We start from the raw sequence: 19789 nt of genomic DNA, 5'->3' as shown, positions 1-19789 counted from the left end.
CCCAAGCCCATTTAAGTTGTTGTTATTGTGCCTCTTTGATTTAGACATTATTATTGAAGAAGGACTTCTCAGTTGTTGATTGTTATCAGTATTAGTTATTCTGATGAAGAATAAAACACACAGTCGCCCCATAATATTATCTTTCAGGTGATTACCTTTTACCCCTTAGCATTTTTACTCTTACCATTTGATAGTTGGTACTCAATGGAGGGACAATGTGATGAAAGAGTTTATTACTACACTTCTGAGTAATGTCTATAGACCCACTATCTACAAAGGATAAGAGTGTGCCCAACATCCAGCGTAAGTCAAGTCTTTCATTCACCCAAGAGGTGTTTTTTTAGCTACCATAAGAAAGTGGGTAGACTTTGTACCCCACAGTAGGGCTACTTTTCCGTTGTGAAATTGAGTGGAAAATATTTTTTACTATAACTATTTGACTCGAGTATGGAGAGATATTTTACGGCTATAAGTGATTTTACTCTCTTATATGCCAACTAGGTCTCTAAGAAACCACCAAGTTAAAGGAAACTATTATTTTATACAATCTTATACACCATTTGTAGCAAGTTGGGCATGCATGTCATTCTCTCACCCCTAACTTGAAGGAGAGTACTGGAAGATGAGCCGAAACCTACAAGTGACAGCATGTTGATAAATAAAGAGTTATCTCATAAAGATGACATACATATAATTAGTTTAAGTTTTAGGGGTATAATTATAATATTATAGGATTATTAATCTATAAATTGAATTTTAGGGAAAGGGTTAGGACACAAGTCTATAACCCATTCTTCCTCCTATTTTCTCTCAATGAGTCCTTTTTTTTTTTCTGCGTGAGTTAAATCCATAGATTCCTGAAAATTAACATATCTAAATTACAAAAAAAAAAAAAATAGTAACGGTTAAATGAGTAAAATAAAGTTTTTGAGTGCCCCTTAGGTTGGAGGAGAGTTAAATGGAATAATAATATTTTGAGTGCCTGCAATGTCTTTATATATTATTCCATGGTTCCATTGAATTTCCAGAACTAAGCTTTTTCCTTGGATGATAACAACAACAGGGAAATACTAAGAAGAAAAAGAAAATCTCAAAGAAGAGCGGAGAAGAATTTTAAGAAATAAAAGAACAATTATAACTGAAGGGCTCTCATTTTGTACAACATCTAGAGATGCTTCGATTACAGCAATTAATAACCACTGTAACCGGATGAGGGTGGTGGCCTTCGACCTCCGCTTCTATCCAATGCTGAATATCTGTTAGAGGAATTCTGAGGGCGAACTTGTCCTCTGCCTGTACCTCCTTGATGAGGCCCTGCAGCTTGGGTAGCGTATAACTCGTATTGTTGGCTCCACTGAGCTGCTCCATAATCTTGGCGCTCCCCATAAGCATTGCCATATACACCATGTTGGCCATAAACTCCTGGGGGTATTTGGTAACCACTGTTAGGGGCTGCAGGAGAGTAACCTGGAGGACCTCCTGCCTGATTCTGCCATTGATTCCTCTCATACTGAGGATAAGTTGGACCTGACCTATCGTACTGAGAACTATGGACTGGTCTCTCATAGGGATGGTATACCATACCGGAAGAATAGGACTGTCCATATGCATGACTCGGGTAATTTTGATAGGTGGGATGTGCAGACACATCGCGTTGCCCTCCATGATCTGTTCTATGTACTGATCTCTGATGGTATTCATGGTGTCTATCGTTCGGAAAATAGGAATTTGATGTGGCACTTAAACCCCCATGGTGTCCATCATAAGTTATAGGTGGACCATGTCTGTGGTTTCCACCATTAATATCCGTGTTCACCTGTAAGCTGTTGACAACAAGGCGATGAGCAGCTTCCCCGAGTTGTCGACCAGAAATGTTTCTGGGAGGATTTTGCCTGATATGAAACAGGAGTAAGAAGAAAATGGAATAAAAATGCATGCACATTGAGAATCATGGCTACTCAACAACAAAGTGCAGGGGGGAATTATTAGTTCACAAAAGTTCCATCATGTTTAGACGTAAAGAGCAGTCTGGTCTAACCTTCCACTCTCTCTCCCATTATCCCATGGCCTCCTCCCACTATCTTCATGCCACAAAACTGGGTCTGGCTTCAAATCGCCTACTTCAACAGTCTGTAAAAAGCAAGATATCAACCACATTAGTTTCACACAAGTAATTGAGGCACCCTCGACCAGAAGTCACAAAGCTACAAATTACCTTCTTGGGGAATATAACTCCAGGTGACGGCCTTGTGATGTGTGGATGCAGATCAGGGACCCTATATACAACGCACCTAAGAAAATATTCCCAAAGTGTCAAGCTCTTAACTTGTGAAAACCTAGCTGAACAACCATATACTTCTGTTTCCCTTTCTTGCGCAACTGTGTTAAAGAAATAAATTACTTACAGGACTTGATTGTTCATAATATCTTCCATATCAGAAATGGGTGATCGGAATATAAGAGGGCAAGGATCCCCAGCACAGGGAGATAAATAACCATTCATACCACCACTGCATGTAGCCCTAGAAAGAATCAGAACATTATCCAAAGGATCACAGCAACAAAAAACTGTATCCAACATTTAGAAAACATAAAAGTAGAACAAAAAAGTCGCTAGTCAATTGTACCAAGCTAAACCAACTGGCACAGTTTTGATATCAGGTTTCTAATTTCATTCACATAGGAAAATCTCTAAAAACAACAGAATTGCCCTCATCACCAAGATTGTAGTCCATCTTCAGAATGCCAGTCTTTAAATGCCCATGTTTTTTGTTACGTTTTTCTTAATAACTTTCCTAATAAAAACTCTAGCTACTACTTACAAATCATAATTACACTAGGAATTTTCATTAATATCGATGCTTTCACTGCAGAGAGGGACAGTTGTTCCATAACAACCTTCTAATTTGTCTCCATTGATTGTTGCTTTTATGAAATTCCCACTGTTGAATGCAGCATGCATCTTCCACCCCCGACTCGATACAATACTCTTCATCAATGGCTCAGAGACCGGATCCTCAAACCTCAAAGCCACTCTGGCTATCTTTGAGATCATTTCGGGCCAGAGAATGAATTGGCAGAAATCCAGTATTCATTGTTCTCAACATTGAGGCCACTAGCCTTGACGACTTGGCAGCCACCCTGGGATGTCAAGTGGATTCTCTCGCAGCCAACTACCTCGGCCTTCCCCTCTTCACCTCTAGACCTGACAAAGTCCTTTGGAACCCCATCCTGGAGAGAATGTAGAGGAGGCTTTCTACTAGGAAAGGAAGATGACTATCTAAGGGGAGCAGACTCAAGTCTCATTAAATCCTCTCTCAGCAGCATTCCTTCCTATTACTACTCCCAACTTCACTGTCCGACCAGTGTTGCTCAGAAAATGGAAAAGTCGATGAGATCTTTTTCATGGAGAGGTGCTGGTTCCGGTTTTAAACAGCACCTGGTCAAGTGGGGTGATGTGGTTATGGGCAAGAAAGAGGGGGGTCTTGGTATCCGGCCCATCAAACTAGTAAATTAGGCTTTCTTGACCAAATGGAGCTGGAAAATCAAATGCGGCAGGGATAATGCTTGTGCTCCCATTGTTCTTTACAAGGCCAGAATCTCTACTTCATGCTGGTGGTTGGTGGCTGTAACATTCAGCATCTCTATCCCATTTGGAAGTGCATTGCTCGTCTTTTCCCTTTGATTCGTGATGTTTGGTGCTTCCAGTGGGTAAGGGAAATTCGGTTAGGTTTTGGTATGATACTTGGATTGGTCATCAACCCCTCCAGGATCTATAACCCAGCATTTCTCGGCTAGCTGAATTCCTGGACAAACTATTGCACACGCAATCTCAGGGGGTTACGATTCCAAACATCTCTTGGGACTTGGGATTAAGGAGAGGCCTCGATGACTTTCAGGCAGATGATGCTTTGTAGCTCCTTCACCACCTCAATGAGGCTTACCTGCAGAGCCATCTTGATGACTTGCTCATTTGGCTCCTGAATCTGATGGTGAATTCTCTGCAGCAAGTTGCTTCTCTCTTCTCAAGGGTATCCCCGCCCTTAGCCCCAGCTGCCTGCAAGGTTAAGTTCTTTATTTGGAGCTGGTTGCACATTAAAATCCTCATGTTGGATAACTTGCCAAGAGAGGCACAACCTTCCGTTCTCTCTCTTGCCGGTTTTGTGGTGATGCTAACGAGTCAATCAGCCATGTTTTAGTCTGCAGCTCCTTCGCATGGCAGATCTGAACTTATTTTATCAGCTTATTTGGCATTAGATCCTGTGTCAAGGAGTCCTGGAGTGCTCTCCTATCTCCGCTCTTGGCCCTTCCTTTCCACAAGAAGGGTAAGGTCATGCTCAAAGTTTGTGCGGCCTTTATCCCCTGGTCTATTTGGCTTGAAAGAAACCAGTGTCACTTCTCCGAAAAGACCTCCCCTTCTAACTCGGTCTCTCTTCGTGCCCTCAACAGCATCATTGCTTGGCTATCTACCTTAAGGCACTTTTCGGCACCTTGAAGTTGGCTATATCAGAAGAAAATGGGTGCAGATTGCCTCCCTGTCAGAACCCCGGCCTATCTGAATCTAGCAATGGCTTCCTCCTCCCTCAGGCCACGTCAAGCTCAACTTTGACAGCAGTTTTTTTGGAACCCGGGTCCTACTGTCTGAGGCAGTATTTTCAGATCCAGCTCGAGGGGCTTCCTCCTCTCCTATGCTAGCCCTTTGGGTGTTGCTGACACTTCCTTCGCTGATCTCTTAGCCCTCCTTCATGGGCTCAAGATCGTTAGCTCCCACTTCCAAGGTAGACTGATTGTTGAAGGAGATTCTTGCATAGTCATAAATTAGTGCAAGAAGCAAACCCCTCCCTGCGACATCTTTTCTTCAAAATTATGGACTAGGCATCCAATATCTCTTCTTGGTTTCATGTTTTGAGATCAGCTCCCTCGGTAGGAGAGTGTCTCTCCAATCCCTTGTTATTAGGGACGAAACGTGTAAGGGGTACTCTCTTACCCATTCTGTTTCTCTTTTACTTATTCTGTTACCCATTTTGATCAAAACGGAATAAACCACTCCATTATCCATTGGTTTATACCCTCAGATAATTGGTTAAAGCAGTAAATAAATGGATAAAACCAAATATTCTCATAAATTAGTACAGAAGTCAAAATACTCATGCAAACAAGTAACATTAACAAAAAAATGATAGTTAATATACTTAAAGATCGGAGGAAATGGAGTGGATCATTCCACCTCTCATTGCATGGCAATGTTTTTTCTCTTGGTCTTAATAAAAAAGAATGGTGAAAAGGAGGGTAAGCCTTCTCCCAACATGGTGTCCCAATGGAGGAAACTCCCCCAACTAAAATTAAAATTATAAAATTCTTTAAATATTATTACGTAATCAGGTAATAGGGTTACGGAATAACCATTACCCATATCCTTTCCATTTAATAAGCCTTAAACAGGTAAACATGTAAAACTACCCAAATTTTGGGTAAGGATTTTTATTCCATATCCATTTGTAAACTGCCGAAATAAACGGATAATCCGGTAAATGGATAAATTGCCACCCCTGTTATTAGGGATGCTTCTCCTTAGGCCTTGTACTCCTGTTGGTCCTTGTGTGCCTTAATAAAAGCACCTCTCTTTCAAAAAATAAAATAAAATCTCAATGTTGATCTTTGTAGCTTTAACTAAATTTTCACCTTTCAAATCATTGCACCTATGAGGAAAAACCTAAAAGAATCCATGCGGCTAAGTCCAAGAGCAGCTTGAACAATGCTTCGATGACAATCAAATTTTCACACTTAAAATCACTTTTTTTAGAATGATTTCACACTAAAAGCATTATAAATCTAACTGGCTGCATTTCGTTTGCCTTCTCATTAGTAGTGCAATATTTTTTGTGTTTGTACATAATCTGTATCTTCACGTATTTGACAGCTTCTGAACTACTAATAAAGTGATCATACTCCTATTTAGACTGTCTAGACAGGATAAATTGGGAACCTTTAAAAAGGGGGAAAAAAATCTACCATAAAAATGACAGTTTAAAAAACATAGAAACTACATATTAAGGATTCCAGTGATAATTTTCTGTCAAGAAAAATGCAGACCTGGCCCTTGGATCAATCTTTTCTTTAACTTCGGCACGTTCACTGTCTGACAGTTGCTTGCAGCGGTTGTCTAGAGAAAAAATGTAGGGAGATAGAGGATGGGATGATGCAACAAAAAGCAAGTCAAGCATCATACTATTTCTTCGTTTTTCTTCCTCCTACAAAAGAATTGTGAACAATCAATTTAGTCACTCTATAAGAAAATGGAGGATTTAACATCATTTGATTCACTTCACCCAAAAAAAACATACAGTTAGAGTAATCTCCACTTTTTCTGTTTCAGCAATAAGGCGAGCTTCATCAATAAAAGGCAATTTTGCAATACCCTGAACAAGAAAACAAGAAAAGAAACAAATCGCAAACTATTATATCAACAACAAAAGAGTAATTTCCACATACAGCCTCAAGTTTCTAGCCATTTATTGACTTTAGACATATGACAAACTTGTGGACTTATTTGGAATCAGGCCAACACTTAAGGTACCATAGCAAAAGTATGGCATCCAGCATAGGTATATCATAGCAAACCTGCCAAGAGAATCGTTTCCCATTCATGTCCACTTCAAAATCTGGTAAACATGAAAGAGATGAGAGTCAAAATACTTACCTCTGGATACAAGAAAAGGCAGAAAAGACCATCAAGAGGCAAGTTAGTCTAGTATAAAGCATACCAGTTGGGTAAAAATCAATAATTGGAGAATCAGGATCTGCCATCAACCATCTGTAGTGCAGAGGAAGTGCATGGGAACTGCAAAGACCAAAGTAATCAGTAAATCAAGAAAATACAGAAAGTTTAAGAGAGTAGTTGCAAAGATGACTGCCTGAAGGTTTAACCTTGCAGCTGGAAAGACACCCATGAGCTGATTGAATGGCTTGAATGGAGAACCAAGCTCAAAATTTATATCTAGCTGACCCAAGTTCTTCAGATCAGAAGCAAAAGGTGCATAATGGTATGGATAAAACCTGTCAGGATACACACAGTATGTTAAAAGCATGATAATTGACTTTAAGCTTCCATGACGCATGGTTAGCATAAATGTGAGACGAATTCCACAAGAACCATCTAGTCAACCACTGCACTCACCAATTCCAAGAGGAAACTCCTTCATAGTAATAGTGCATAATCCAGCAAAGACCTTCTGTATATTTAAGAACCTACCAATGTGAGAAGAGAAATCTTGTCAACTTGAAGCCTCCGGAAATCCCATTATATAAATCTAAACAAGCAGCATCATTATAAATAACACTTTCTTTAAAAATAAAAAAAACACTATGCAACATTCTGCAGCCAGATGAGTTGAGCACTTAATAGAGAAACGTAGCCATGTGGAAGATATTGCCAGAAGCAATGAAACAGATAAACTATAAGGAACAATCAGCGAACCCCTTTTGTCTTCTTTCAGTTAGGGGCTTAGAGCACCTCCTGGGCTCAACTTATAGCAATTTCAATGGAGTAAAGTAGGTAGACATGAAAAAGACTTAGGACTCATCTATCCAGATTATTAACTTACGACATCTTTTTGTATTGATTCAAGTTCATCTGGGGTTTTTGCAGAAAACTTTTCTTCATAGTACCTTTCTTTCCACCCTGGCACACCCAATTTCACCTAACAAGATGAGACATGTATGTGATTCAGTTAAATGAAAAGAAATAAATACATTAAAAGTTTCAACATTGATTTTTAAAGAATAAAATTAAAACTCAACAAATAACAATAGAAAAGAAAACCTTGTCTTCTTCAGGGTTGTCAGAGTTGAAAAGATCATTCTTCTCACGAAGTAAATCCTTCAGTTTTGACTTCAATTCATCTTTGTTATCATGCATCTGTCAAACAAAAGAGGGAAACCAATAAGAAGATAAACTATAGATAATTTTACCTACCTCAAAAACAAAACTCATCTGCACCTCTCCTTCGAGAGTATTTTCAGCTTCAACAATAGCTGCACCGATGGTTGCCCCTTGAGTTGAAACACGAGCAACTTTGTGGGCCCGGACATGAGAAGCTTTTCCATTTGCAGTTGCAGTCATACTGGAGTCACGACCATCATTAGTCCTCATTTGCTGGTAGGGCGAAGGTGTAGGAGCAGAAGCAAGACGTGACCCGTGAAAACGTGCAACAGGGACAAGATCAGGCCTTGATAGAGGTTCTGCATCGTCCCCTCGTCTAGTTTGCCCCTTTTCTCGCTTGATCCTTTCTGCTTGACGCTGCCAAAGGACAATAAGAAAAGAGTGAATACCTGATAGAAATTCAGTATAGTAAATTGTTTGGACCAAACAAGAAGAAATATTTTTTTCAAAAAGAAGCAAACATGTTATCTAGCTAGAAAGGTATCACACTCTGTAGACACATTCATATGGATGACAGACTTATGCGGGAGCACTGCTGCCCCTCAGGAAAACGTTTTTTTAATCTAAATTACACAAACCAATAACATGCACTTAAGCGATATGGATAGGAAAGGGTTCATATGATAGCTTTAGGGTATCTCAACTCATGACAGCACAAGTTTCCTAGTAAGTTTTGATTCTTCATCTCTTATATCTTTGCTGGTCAAAATAACAACCTTCGTGTATATCTTTAATTGGGATTTTTATAATTCAATTCTTTCCTCATATCAGAATTTTAATCTTACTATTTTATTCGTATGTCTAAATGTCCATTTCTGACATTATTAGGAGCAACACCACACAATTTTTTTTATAATTCAATTCTTTCCTCATGTCAGAATTTTAATCTTGCTATTTTACTGCTATATCTAAATTTTCCATTTCTGACATTGTTATGAACAACACCACACAATTTGGCCCCAAGACTTCTTTTACTGATGATATCAAGTGACACAGAACAGGAAGAAAGAAAAAGAACCATTAATAGCCAAATGAAAAAACCAATAGCCACAAAAGTGTAGAAACCATGATGAAAAGCATAAAGACAGCAGTCCAGAACATAAAGCTTCTATACCCTAAAGACAGGACATGGAACCCCGAACCTGTGCATTCCACCATGCTACAAACTCATCTTAGTTCATAACAGGTTTAACAGAAAACAAACCAGGAGCCAACATTTTTTTCTTTTCTTTTTTTTGAGAAAGGTAGATTTTTATTCAAGGCAGAACCAAAGAACAAAAATACAAAAGGCTAAATAGAGGGTGGTCACATTACAAAAAGGGATTGATGGGAAGACCCTGTTTAGGCATGGGGCCAACCAAAGAATTGGCTGATCTCAGAAAATGAAGCCAAAAACAATCTAACTGGGATGACACTTTTATAACATCATGGAAGCACTGCCAATAACGTCAGAGAGGGTCTGAATTCCGGGATCAATATCCAATAACAAATTTGGAATCCCCTTCTATCCATAAGTGTGCCACCCAAATTTTCTCTGAAGTTGAGGATACCACGCCTTAGTGCATGAAGCTCAGCACTGGTAAAGTCTAAGACGCGAAGGGGACTGAATAAAGTGGAGAGCAACTCCCTCATGACCTCATGCCTCAAAAAATTCGATAACCAACTACGGGAAACTTTGCTTGTTTAACCAATAATCAAACCCCTAAACCTAAACAAATGCAGAAAATTTTATATCTAGACACTGCCATCATTTGAGATCTTCATATATGTAAACATTCAGCAAAAGAGGACAGCATCTATACAGGAATTAGAAATCACTGTAGTTATCTCTTGCCTTACTTCAGTAATGAAGATAAGAATACCAATTGTTGTCAAAATCAATTGCACTCCACAGTAATCCCAAAACACCAAGATGCACAGTATCTTTCAGCTACTCCATTAACTAGCTAAATTTTACCCCAATACATAACATGAACCTCCATAAACTAAGAATCTGCTGCCCTAATTTAAAGCCTATACTTCCAACTTTAACTTCATCTTTTTTCCAATGAAATTTAATACTCTAAACTTTAATCAGCTCAAGTGGCAAGCATGTTCCACTAGGCAAAAACAAAGGCCTTACCTGATGCAATCGAGCTCTTTTTTGGAATATTTTATCTTCATAGGAACCTACTGCCTGAATAAAATGCTCCACTCTTTCTAGATTTGGCTGAGAGAGAAGAAAAAAACCACTTTAATACAAGTAAAAATGGAAAATCCAGAAAGAAGATAAAAGTTTGCATACCTTGCTCGCATCTGTCAAATAACCACCCATAGCCCTAAATTCCTTCTTATAAACCGCCAAAAGCAAGTTTATAGCTCCCTAGGTTTAAAACAGATTTTACAAAAACCTTCAGATAGTTATATAAAACATGTATAATAATCAAAATTAAAGTATTCAAAAAATTATGCACCAAAAAAGAAAAGAAAATTTGAAGAAAACAATAGCTTAGTTACAGAGGTACAAGTTAAACTTTTTTTTTTTTAAAGGGAAAATGATGGGGTGAGAGAGATTGAACTTTCAGCCTCAGGACAACTCAATGAAGAACACTAAGAGACCTTTAGCTCTAGCCAACTAAGGTACAAATTACATTGCAAGCTACTGATGACTGTCCGCAAATGCGGTGTTTCTAACCAAAAAAATGTAAAATCAGAGACACAAACCTCGCGGATCTCAAGAGTGGGCATATGCGGAAGAAAATCATTGCCGACAAAGAAGCATATGAAAATGAAATCATCTATAATGCGTTCAATATCAACCTCAAAAGGAGGATTTGGGATTCTCATTTCATACTCAAGGTACTCCCGAAGAATCCAAACTTGGAGAAACTGCAAAAATTATAGACAACATAATGGTCAAACAGAGGTAAATATGAGCAACCGAGAAATATAAATATTTTTAGTTTTGTAAATAAAATGCAGAAGAGCATGAGAGAAACACCTGATAAGGTTTTTTAGAGGGCAAAGAGTTTTCACCCTTCTCATCAAACTCTCCTGATTTTCTCTTGGCTTTTCCCTCACAATCAGCTGCCAAATGACCCATCCGTCCACAAAGGAAGCATTTATCTTGCTGCCCAGGAGTGAATACAATCTGAAGAACATCATTAGATAAGAACAGTCATAAGCTATTTGCACAGTGAAAAAAAATAGTAATAGCAATAACTGAAAATAAGAATTGAAAGTAAAATAAGAGAGTTTTGCCAACCATTGGCTGAAAACTGAAGACATCCTCATAAAAAACAAATTCTTTTTCAAGAAAAAAGAAACTGATCATTTTTCGAATATCAACAATGACCTTTCTCATTGCAAAAGACGCTTATGTGAAACCCACAGTACACCTACTTGACCGAAAAGCACTGATAGAAGCAATTTTTAAAAATTTGACTAAACTTTAGCTATATTGAGTAAACATGAACATGAGTAATTAACAGTCATTAGTCCTTTTTTTGTCATATGAACTCTCTTTCCCAAGTGACAGAGTTACACTCACCTCTCGCAATATTGAAAAATGCACTTCATGTGTAGATAGAGCCAGCATAATTAAATCTGCATCCTGGAGTATGGAACACAGAAAGAGCAGTGCAAACATTGACATCAGTGAATAGACTCAAGGAGTATATAATGTCCAGCTCAAACCATATAAACAGAGATTCATGAAACACATACCAAGCCATATAAACAGTGGCGCGTATTTGGATCATAACCTGGAAGATTTCTCTGCAAGCGTAAGTATGACATAATCTTGTGTTCCCCTTCACCAGGAACATTCGCATCAGAAAGGATAACCTTCAAAACAATTGAATGATAAGTATTTGCAGGACCACCTCCTCTTTAACACATTAATGAAAATTGGAGCAAAATTATTCATGATTTTCCAAAGGCTATTAAAACCACCTTAATAGATTTCCATCCTGGATCATAATTTAATCTCAGATGAATGTAGTACTGAAGAGCAGTGGACACAACAGCCATGAATTCAGTCCCAGGGGTGATAACATTAGAATCGAAAACTTGTGACTCTTGTTTTGGAGGAAGTTTTCTGCCCTCCTCCTCAAACTCCCGGCGCAATCTTTCTTCTTCAGAAGCCTGCATGGTTGAGTAGCCATTTTTTTAACAAAGGATCCACCACAAAGAACACAAAGTTATCCAAGTGATCAAACCCACCGCTTCAGCTGCATCTTTTGCTGCTCTGAAGCGCCTAGAACGCTGCTGGTTCATCTTTGCTCTTGGAGCAACACCATCTACAAATTATTCATATGTACACCAGGTATACTTTGTCAGATGCATATTGCAGACAATATCTTGTTTATTTTTCTTTGATTCAGCCTCAACAGAAAGCCAAAAAAAGATCCTTTACACCCTCTAACATATTGCGTATAATACATAATATTAAATCATTTAAAAAAAGGTAAAACACAGTATATAAACTCCACAAATGCCTTAAAAATGAACAAATAAACTGCTGTGACCCTGTTTAGATGCCCCAAATGGAACGGATATTTCCTGCCCACTTAAGATGACAAAATTCCACAACCACATCACCTATGAGTGAGTAATTTTATATATAAACACACACACACCCAAAAAAAAAAAAAAAGAAGTCCATGTGTTATACTTAATAATTTTATTAAAGCATCACAAGAGTGGTAAAAAACTTACCTATAGCCATATAAAGAAGCTTACGTGGCCGCACCATTCCAAAAAGTCTATCAATGTAGTCAAACATGCACTGGAAGACCTCATCAAAAGTTGAGGGAGCAGGCTGGCATAGAAAATGAAATAAAAAATTGTCTTAGTTTATTTTTATTTTTTATATTAGGATGGAGAAAACAAGGAATTTGCAAGTGACATCAGGCCGGGGCCTAAGCCTAACAAACATCATATTGAAAACATCCATTATCCATAGATAATAATCACTAAAAAGTAGAATACTCAACTAAAGTCTTTATTATGACGTAAGAGGAAACCACGAAAACATATGGATAATTGTAACATAGCAAACATGCACTTGAAGACCTCATCAAAAGTTGAGGGAGCAGGCTGGCATAGAAAATGAAATAAAAAATTGTCTTAGTTTATTTTTATTTTGTTATATTAGGATGGAGAAAACAAGGAATTTGCAAGTGACATCAGGCCGGGGCCTAAGCCTAACAAACATCATATTGAGAACATCCATTATCCATAAATAATAATCACTAAAAAGTAGAATACTCAACCAAAGTCTTATTATGACGTAAGAGGAGACCACAAAAACATATGGATAATTGTAACATATGCAAACATAGCAAGGTGTATTCAAGGTGTACTTTTGAAAACCAAAACTCAAGAAGTAGTGGCCACTGCTTGAACCATTCATACCCCCACAACACCTCTCCCAAATGGAGTGACATGGTTTTTTTTTATGTCAAAAAAAAAAAAAAAAAAAACATGCATTTGAAGACCTCATCAAAAGTTGAGGGAGCAGACTGCCATAGAAAATGAAATAAAAAATTGTCTTAGTTTATTTTTATTTTTTTATATTAGGATGGAGAAAACAAGGTATTTGCAAGTGACATCAGGCTGGGGCCTAAGCCTAACAAACATCATATTGAGAACATCCATTATCCTTAGATAATAATCACTAAAAAGTAGAATACTCAACTAAAGTCTTTATTGTGACGTAAGAGGAGACCACAAAAACATATGGATAATTGTAACATATGCAAACAAAGCAAGGTGTATTCAAGGTGTACTTTTGAAAACCCAAACTCAAGAAGTAGTGGCCACTACTTGAACCATTCATACCCCCACAACACCTCTCCCAAATGGAGTGACATGGTTTTTTTTTTTTATGTCAAAAAAAAAAAAAAAAAAAAAAAAAAACATGCACTTGAAGACCTCATCAAAAGTTGAGGGAGCAAGCTGCCATAGAAAATGAAATAAAAAACTGTCTTAGTTTATTTTTATTTTGTTATATTAGGATGGAGAAAACAAGGTATTTGCAAGTGATATCAGGCCGGGGCCTAAGCCTAACAAACATATTGAGAACATCCATTATCCTTAGATAATAATCACTAAAAAGTAGAATACTCAACTAAAGTCTTTATTATAACGTAAGAGGAGACCACAAAAACATATGGATAATTGTAACATATGCAAACATAGCAAGGTGTATTCAAGGTGTACTTTTGAAAACCCAAACTCAAGGAGTAGTGGCCACTGCTTGAACCATTCATACCCCACAACACCTCTCCCAAATGGAGTGACATGGTTTTTTTTTATGTCAAAAAAACAAAAAAAACATGCACTTGAAGACCTCATCAAAAGTTGATGGAGCAGGCTGGCATAGAAAATGAAATAAAAAATTGTCTTAGTTTATTTTTATTTTGTTATATTAGGATGGAGAAAATAAGGTATTTGCAAGTGACATCAGGTCGGGGCCTACGAACATCATATTGAGAATGTTAAGTTGGGTCCAAGGCCTATCCCAAAATGACTAGCCAACTTAGGAAACCTCTTTCCCAACTAATAAACTCAAGATCTTTGTACTCACTAATCCATGTAGGACTATTCCTTCACACTCCCCCTCACGTGTAGGCCCTTTTTTGTAGCTCTACAAGTGGATAATTTAGGCGTAGGCCATCTTTTGTGGCTCTACAAGTGGATAATTTTAGGTGTAGGCCCTCTTTTGTGGCTCTACAAGTGGATAGTTTAGGTGTAGGCCTTCTTTTGTGACTCTTCAAGTGGATAGATTAGGTATAGACCCTTCTTTGTGGCTCTACAAGTGGATAGTTTAGGTGTAGGCCCACATATGAGTACCTGCTCTGATACCATGTTAAGTTGGGTCCAAGGCCCATCCCAAAATGACTAGCCAACTTAGCAAACCTCTTTCCCTACTAATAAACTCAAGATCTTTGTACTCACTAATCCATGTGGGACTATTCCTTCATAGAGAACATCCATTATCCTTAGATAATAATCACTAAAAAGTATAGTACTCAACTAAAGTCTTTATTATGATGTAAGAGGAGACAATGAAAACATATGGATAATTGTAACAATTGCAAACATAGCAAGGTGTACTCAAGGTGTACTTTTGAAAACCCAAACTCAAGGAGTAGTGGCCCCTGCTTAAACCATTCATACCCACAACACCTCTCCCAAATGGAGTGACATGATTTTCTCATCTCTAATGTCACGGAGTGGATGGATTGGGTTCTTCCTTATTTATTTAAAGATTCAAAGATTTCTATGACAACAGCATCAGAAAAACTTAAAAATGCTACTATCCATAAGAAATTCAATCTATCAATGTCTTCTTTTTGTATTTGAACTCTTCTCATCTTTTCCAAGTATATTTTTCATCTACTTCTTTTATAATATTGCCACTGGCTGGTGCAAGAATAACATGCACAACCCTTGGCGTCTCTGGAGCATTTTGCCAAACCCCAGACGTCACCTGTGCTCTTCTCATATAGTGGTCCATTTCCCCACAATCAATGATTTGTAATGTTGAAGAGACAGTTTTTTTTTTTTTTTGAAAGCAATGAGAAGTGATATTTCAATAAAAAGGTAGTTGATCATAGACATCTTGTTGTTATCGGTTATCTTTTTACCCTACGTGATAACCACTCTCAGTTTTTCTGTTGAGTTGGCTGTTCCCCGCCCAAAAAACTGAGCCAAAAGGTTAATAAGGATAAGAGTTGATCATATAAGAAATATTATTAAAAAAACTGTCGAGGTTGCTAAATTTTGTTGCTAAATTGACTATAGGGGTGGTTGCATCTTATTATTGTATATACTCTGGCCTATTAGATGTTGTTTGGAAACACCTTTCTTAGCTAGGATATCCAAAAAAAATACTGGTAAGAGTGGTAATCATACATTATTCTTCGAAATTAAAATATGTAGATGTTTGAAAATATCAGCACCATTTTTTTTAATACTGTATTAGCATAGTTTTGAAGGGGGGGGAAAGGATTTTGGTGGATTGCATGTGCTCAGATTCGGCAAATTTGGGTGGCTGTTGCCTCTCTTTTTTTGTTTGAAGAAGGGCACAAGTGTATTAAAAGGCCGAAACCAGAAATATAAAATTACAAAGATTCAGGGGGTCCTCATAATAAGTGATTGGAGGAAACCCCTTCTTTAGCAAGCAAATCAGCAAAAGAGTTGGCTAATCTCAATACAAGGATCCATCCAGAAACACAACTGGAACTAAGTCAAGGAAATCATAGAAGGTTGGTCAATGCCTCCAAGGAGGCTCCTTCTTCAAACACCAGCCTATAACCACCTTGAGGTCACTTTGGCAATAAGCAGGGCTGTTACCTCTTGCAGATACCTAACAAATCAAAGTCAACTTTGACACCTGCTTATTAGGCTACCAGGACCGTCCATGATTCTAATGGGGCAACCTTGTTCTCATATGCCAGTCCCCTTGGCATATCCAACTCCACTAACTGCCAAAGGTAATGCTCTCCTTCAGGCCTATGCATTTTTTCCACCAGTTTTAATTCCATAATCTCTTTTGAGGGACACTCTGTTGCAGTTACCAGCTGGTGCACCAAAGACAAACGAACCCATGGCGCCTGCTGGATATCATAGAAGAAAATCCTGGACATTGCTGATTCTCTCAACATCACATGACTTCCCATCCTAAGTACAGCAAATATGGCTGCTTATTCACTCACCGAAGAGAGTGTTACTCTCGCTGATCTAGTTGATCATTAGCACTGTTCACCCCTTCGTGTAACTTTTTCCTTCAAGTTATAATCGCATTGCAACGTAGTACCCTGTTTTGGTGCATCGCATGCCACCCCTTAAAAAATTCTCTCACCATTCAAATAAGAAAAATGAGAGAGAGAAAGAGAGCAAAGTTTACCTCCCAGAAGTGCTATGAAATTGTCATCTTCTTTAATTCTGTATCCTTTTTTCTCACTAAAAAAAAAAAAAAAAAATGTTCCTTTTCACTTCACAACAACAGGAAAAAAAATGTTCTTTCTTTATCTCATATACATACAAAGTTTACTTTCCAAACCAAAAAAATTGCAGATACTAATTTCTGAACGTACTGGTTGGTTGACATGCTTATCATGGATAAAATAAATCTAGGAAACCTAGGATGACTACAGTGGACTCAAGCAAGATGTCAGAGGCAAGATGAGTATTCTTCAGTAATTATATATTCCATGGTACACAAAATTCAAAAGTCAAAAGTCAGATATTCTTTTCATCAAATATAATCCATAATCATCTCTTAAGACAATATTGAGTCATCCAAGAGTTAAGTTTATATAGCTAATTCTACTCAGTTAAGACTGAACACCTTAGGAATTCTATTCCAACTTAGAGCAGATAACTAATTTTTGGCATATCCAACAAATTCTGCTCACATTCCATAGAGGTTGTGGTTTGAGAAGAACCACAGACACTTTAATGGCAAGGTTAGCAGTGAGGACAGCATAATTGAGAAAGTATCCACTTTAAAGGACTTTCAGGAATAGAATGATAAGAAGGTAACTGGAGTCTTGCTGCCTTTTTCTCAGTTTCCAGGCACAAAGAGACAAACTAGCAGGATACCTCCTCCCCATGGAATTGCCAAACTAAATTTTGATGGCTATTCATTTGGAAACCCCAGCCCGCTGGCTATTCATGATGGGACAGTGATTGCTTCTTTTAAAGGGCTTCTTGCCAATTCTGACTCCACCAAAACCTCAGTTTAAGTGTTGGACATGTGTTTTACTGTAGTAGAAGAATTAGGATAGACAAGTTGTCCATCACGCATCATTACTTGGCAGTGAGATTACACCACTCCTCATAGTACCTCGACACATGTCAAATTCATGCCTACTTGTGATAGTCAGACGGCATTTGGAAGCTAAGGTTTCTAGAAATCCTCACTATCTTGCATCTAATTTTCAAACATGTGTCAATACTGGAAAAAACTTCAAACAGGACATTTACAGTCAATTTTTCGCTCAAGAAGAAAATAGCTCCATAAACTCCTGTTTGCCTTTTTCTGCTAAACAGCTTACTGTCTGATTTTAATCATAATGTTGCATTGGTAAGTTTCTCGAGATAGATAAAGAAACATTCGAAAGTATCTCTTCAACACCTAGAAACATGTCCAGTTAGAGTTTGAAACAAACTAAGACGAGGAAAAACATAGGTTAATGACGACCTATAAACATAAGCAAGATTTACCCGGTCCTCTGGATGGAAACAAGGATGTATGATATTGTTCATGTCGAGATACAGATTGTCATATTCCATGTTGTTAGGATTTGGCTTGCTCGTGTCCACCGGAATCGTAACGCCGTCGATCTCCACGGGCTCTTCCTCTATAACATCCACCACCACAGTCGGATATTTCTCGGCAAGCCATCGATAGAACGCTGGCACTCCCATGACGGACAACTAGGCAGCTAGGGTTTAGAAAAAAAAAACTAAATTGGGCAGAAGAAGAAGCCCTAGGAGAGAGAAACGAGTAGAAGGGGGAACAGGAGCTCCGCCCGCTGTTCGTCTAAAAATCTGAGAGAAGGATCAAGTCGACAATAAAAGTGATATATCCACGCGGTGGTGGCCGACGGACGATAATACCCTGGCCGACTGGACTACACCACACCAAAATTAGTGCTTAGGTAATTTGGATTGAATTACAAATAACATGTCTAATAAGCAAATTATATGCATAGAAATAGGAACAACCTATTGAAATGTTAGCAATTTTCCATCAAATTGAGCTCTAACCCAATCCTACATGCACATCAAGGCTTCTATAGTAATTTTGGAGGAGTATTACGATTAACACTAATCACATCAAGGCTTCTATAATAATTCTCCAAGAAACCAAATGCCAAGAAATGATTGATACCATCGCAAAAGAGCTCTGGTCATGTCCCTCAATTAAATGTGAAGTTGTGGATGCTATTGGTCACTCAGGAGGTATTCTTCTAGCATGGGACTCAACTTTCTTTGACTCTATCAACGTCATTAAGGAGCAGTATTCATTGGGTATTCAATTTCGTGATCTCTCATCCAGGAAACTTTGGTGTATGGGAGGAGTATATGGTCCGACCAAATACAAAGATCGGAACGCTTTTTGGGAGGAACTTAATACTCTTAAGCAGAATTGGAATCTCCCGTGGATCTTTGCAGGAGACTTCAACGCTATCCGGTATTGTCAAGAAAAAAAGCCTCCGGCAGTCCGAATTTCGGCCTCTATGCGAGGCTTCTCTGATTTTATTGGGGGGTGTGGGCTGGATGAGATTTCCCTATCTGGGAAGAACTACACGTGGTCAAATGGACAACAGCAACTGATTCTATCGAAACTAGACCGTTTCTTGGCTTGTCATGACTGGATGCAAATGTTTGAGAACGTCACAGGAAGAGTCCTCAATAAGGTGGGATCTGATCATTGGCCTATTATGCTGACTACGACATTTGAAAAATGGGGACCCTCGCCTTTCCGTTTTGAAAACTTCTGGCTTATGGAGGAAAACTTTGAACAACTTATCAATGAGTGGTGGGATGCGGGGCCAAACCTTGGTAGAAGGGAGTGGGCGTTCCCCCTAAAGTTGCGGTACTTAAAAGAGAAAATTAAAGAGTGGGCCAAAAGTAGACACACTTCTCTGTTAGTTGAAAAAGGATCTCTTATCTCTCAGATTGAAGCACTAGACCTGGTGGAGGAACAAAGACACTTAAATCTTGATGAAGTCTCTCGCCGAAGCTCTTTAAACAATAAGCTGAAAACTATCTGGCACCAAGAGAGGATCCGGTGGAAACAACGTGCCAGGTTTAGATGGTTAAAGGAGGGAGATGCAAATACAAATT

The 19789-nt window shown here is 38.3% G+C and overlaps 1 protein-coding gene across 3 annotated transcripts; it reads right to left on the bottom strand.

The window, feature by feature from the left end:
• Window positions 1-961: 961 nt before the first annotated feature.
• LOC137944823 (5'-3' exoribonuclease 3) lies at window positions 962-18474 on the bottom strand. Of its 3 annotated transcripts, none has more exons than XM_068790584.1 (23): window positions 18161-18474; window positions 12641-12743; window positions 12146-12222; window positions 11876-12067; window positions 11648-11767; window positions 11472-11534; window positions 10923-11072; window positions 10646-10810; window positions 10227-10304; window positions 10065-10151; window positions 8000-8299; window positions 7823-7918; window positions 7605-7700; window positions 7178-7248; window positions 6928-7056; window positions 6765-6841; window positions 6622-6662; window positions 6345-6419; window positions 6094-6251; window positions 2406-2522; window positions 2216-2291; window positions 2039-2130; window positions 962-1892 (listed from the first exon to the last, which is right to left on the bottom strand). In XM_068790584.1, exons 1-23 carry the CDS (start codon window positions 18362-18364, stop codon window positions 1190-1192), a joined length of 3270 nt encoding a protein of 1089 aa, XP_068646685.1. In that variant the 5' UTR covers window positions 18365-18474; the 3' UTR covers window positions 962-1189. The 3 variants fall into 3 exon arrangements, with proteins under 3 accessions (XP_068646685.1, XP_068646686.1, XP_068646687.1); XM_068790585.1 differs by having other exon boundaries at window positions 2406-2510; XM_068790586.1 differs by having other exon boundaries at window positions 10742-10810.
• Window positions 18475-19789: the final 1315 nt, after the last annotated feature.

This window comes from Aristolochia californica, unplaced genomic scaffold (genome assembly GCF_029961685.1).
Source record: "Aristolochia californica isolate CCGP_79_NKW_82.1479 unplaced genomic scaffold, dmAriCali1.0.hap1 SCAF_11, whole genome shotgun sequence".
Classification (NCBI taxonomy): domain Eukaryota; kingdom Viridiplantae; phylum Streptophyta; class Magnoliopsida; order Piperales; family Aristolochiaceae; genus Aristolochia; species Aristolochia californica.
Note: the sequence above shows the minus strand (reverse complement) of the source record. Positions and strands in the feature narration are given on the sequence as shown.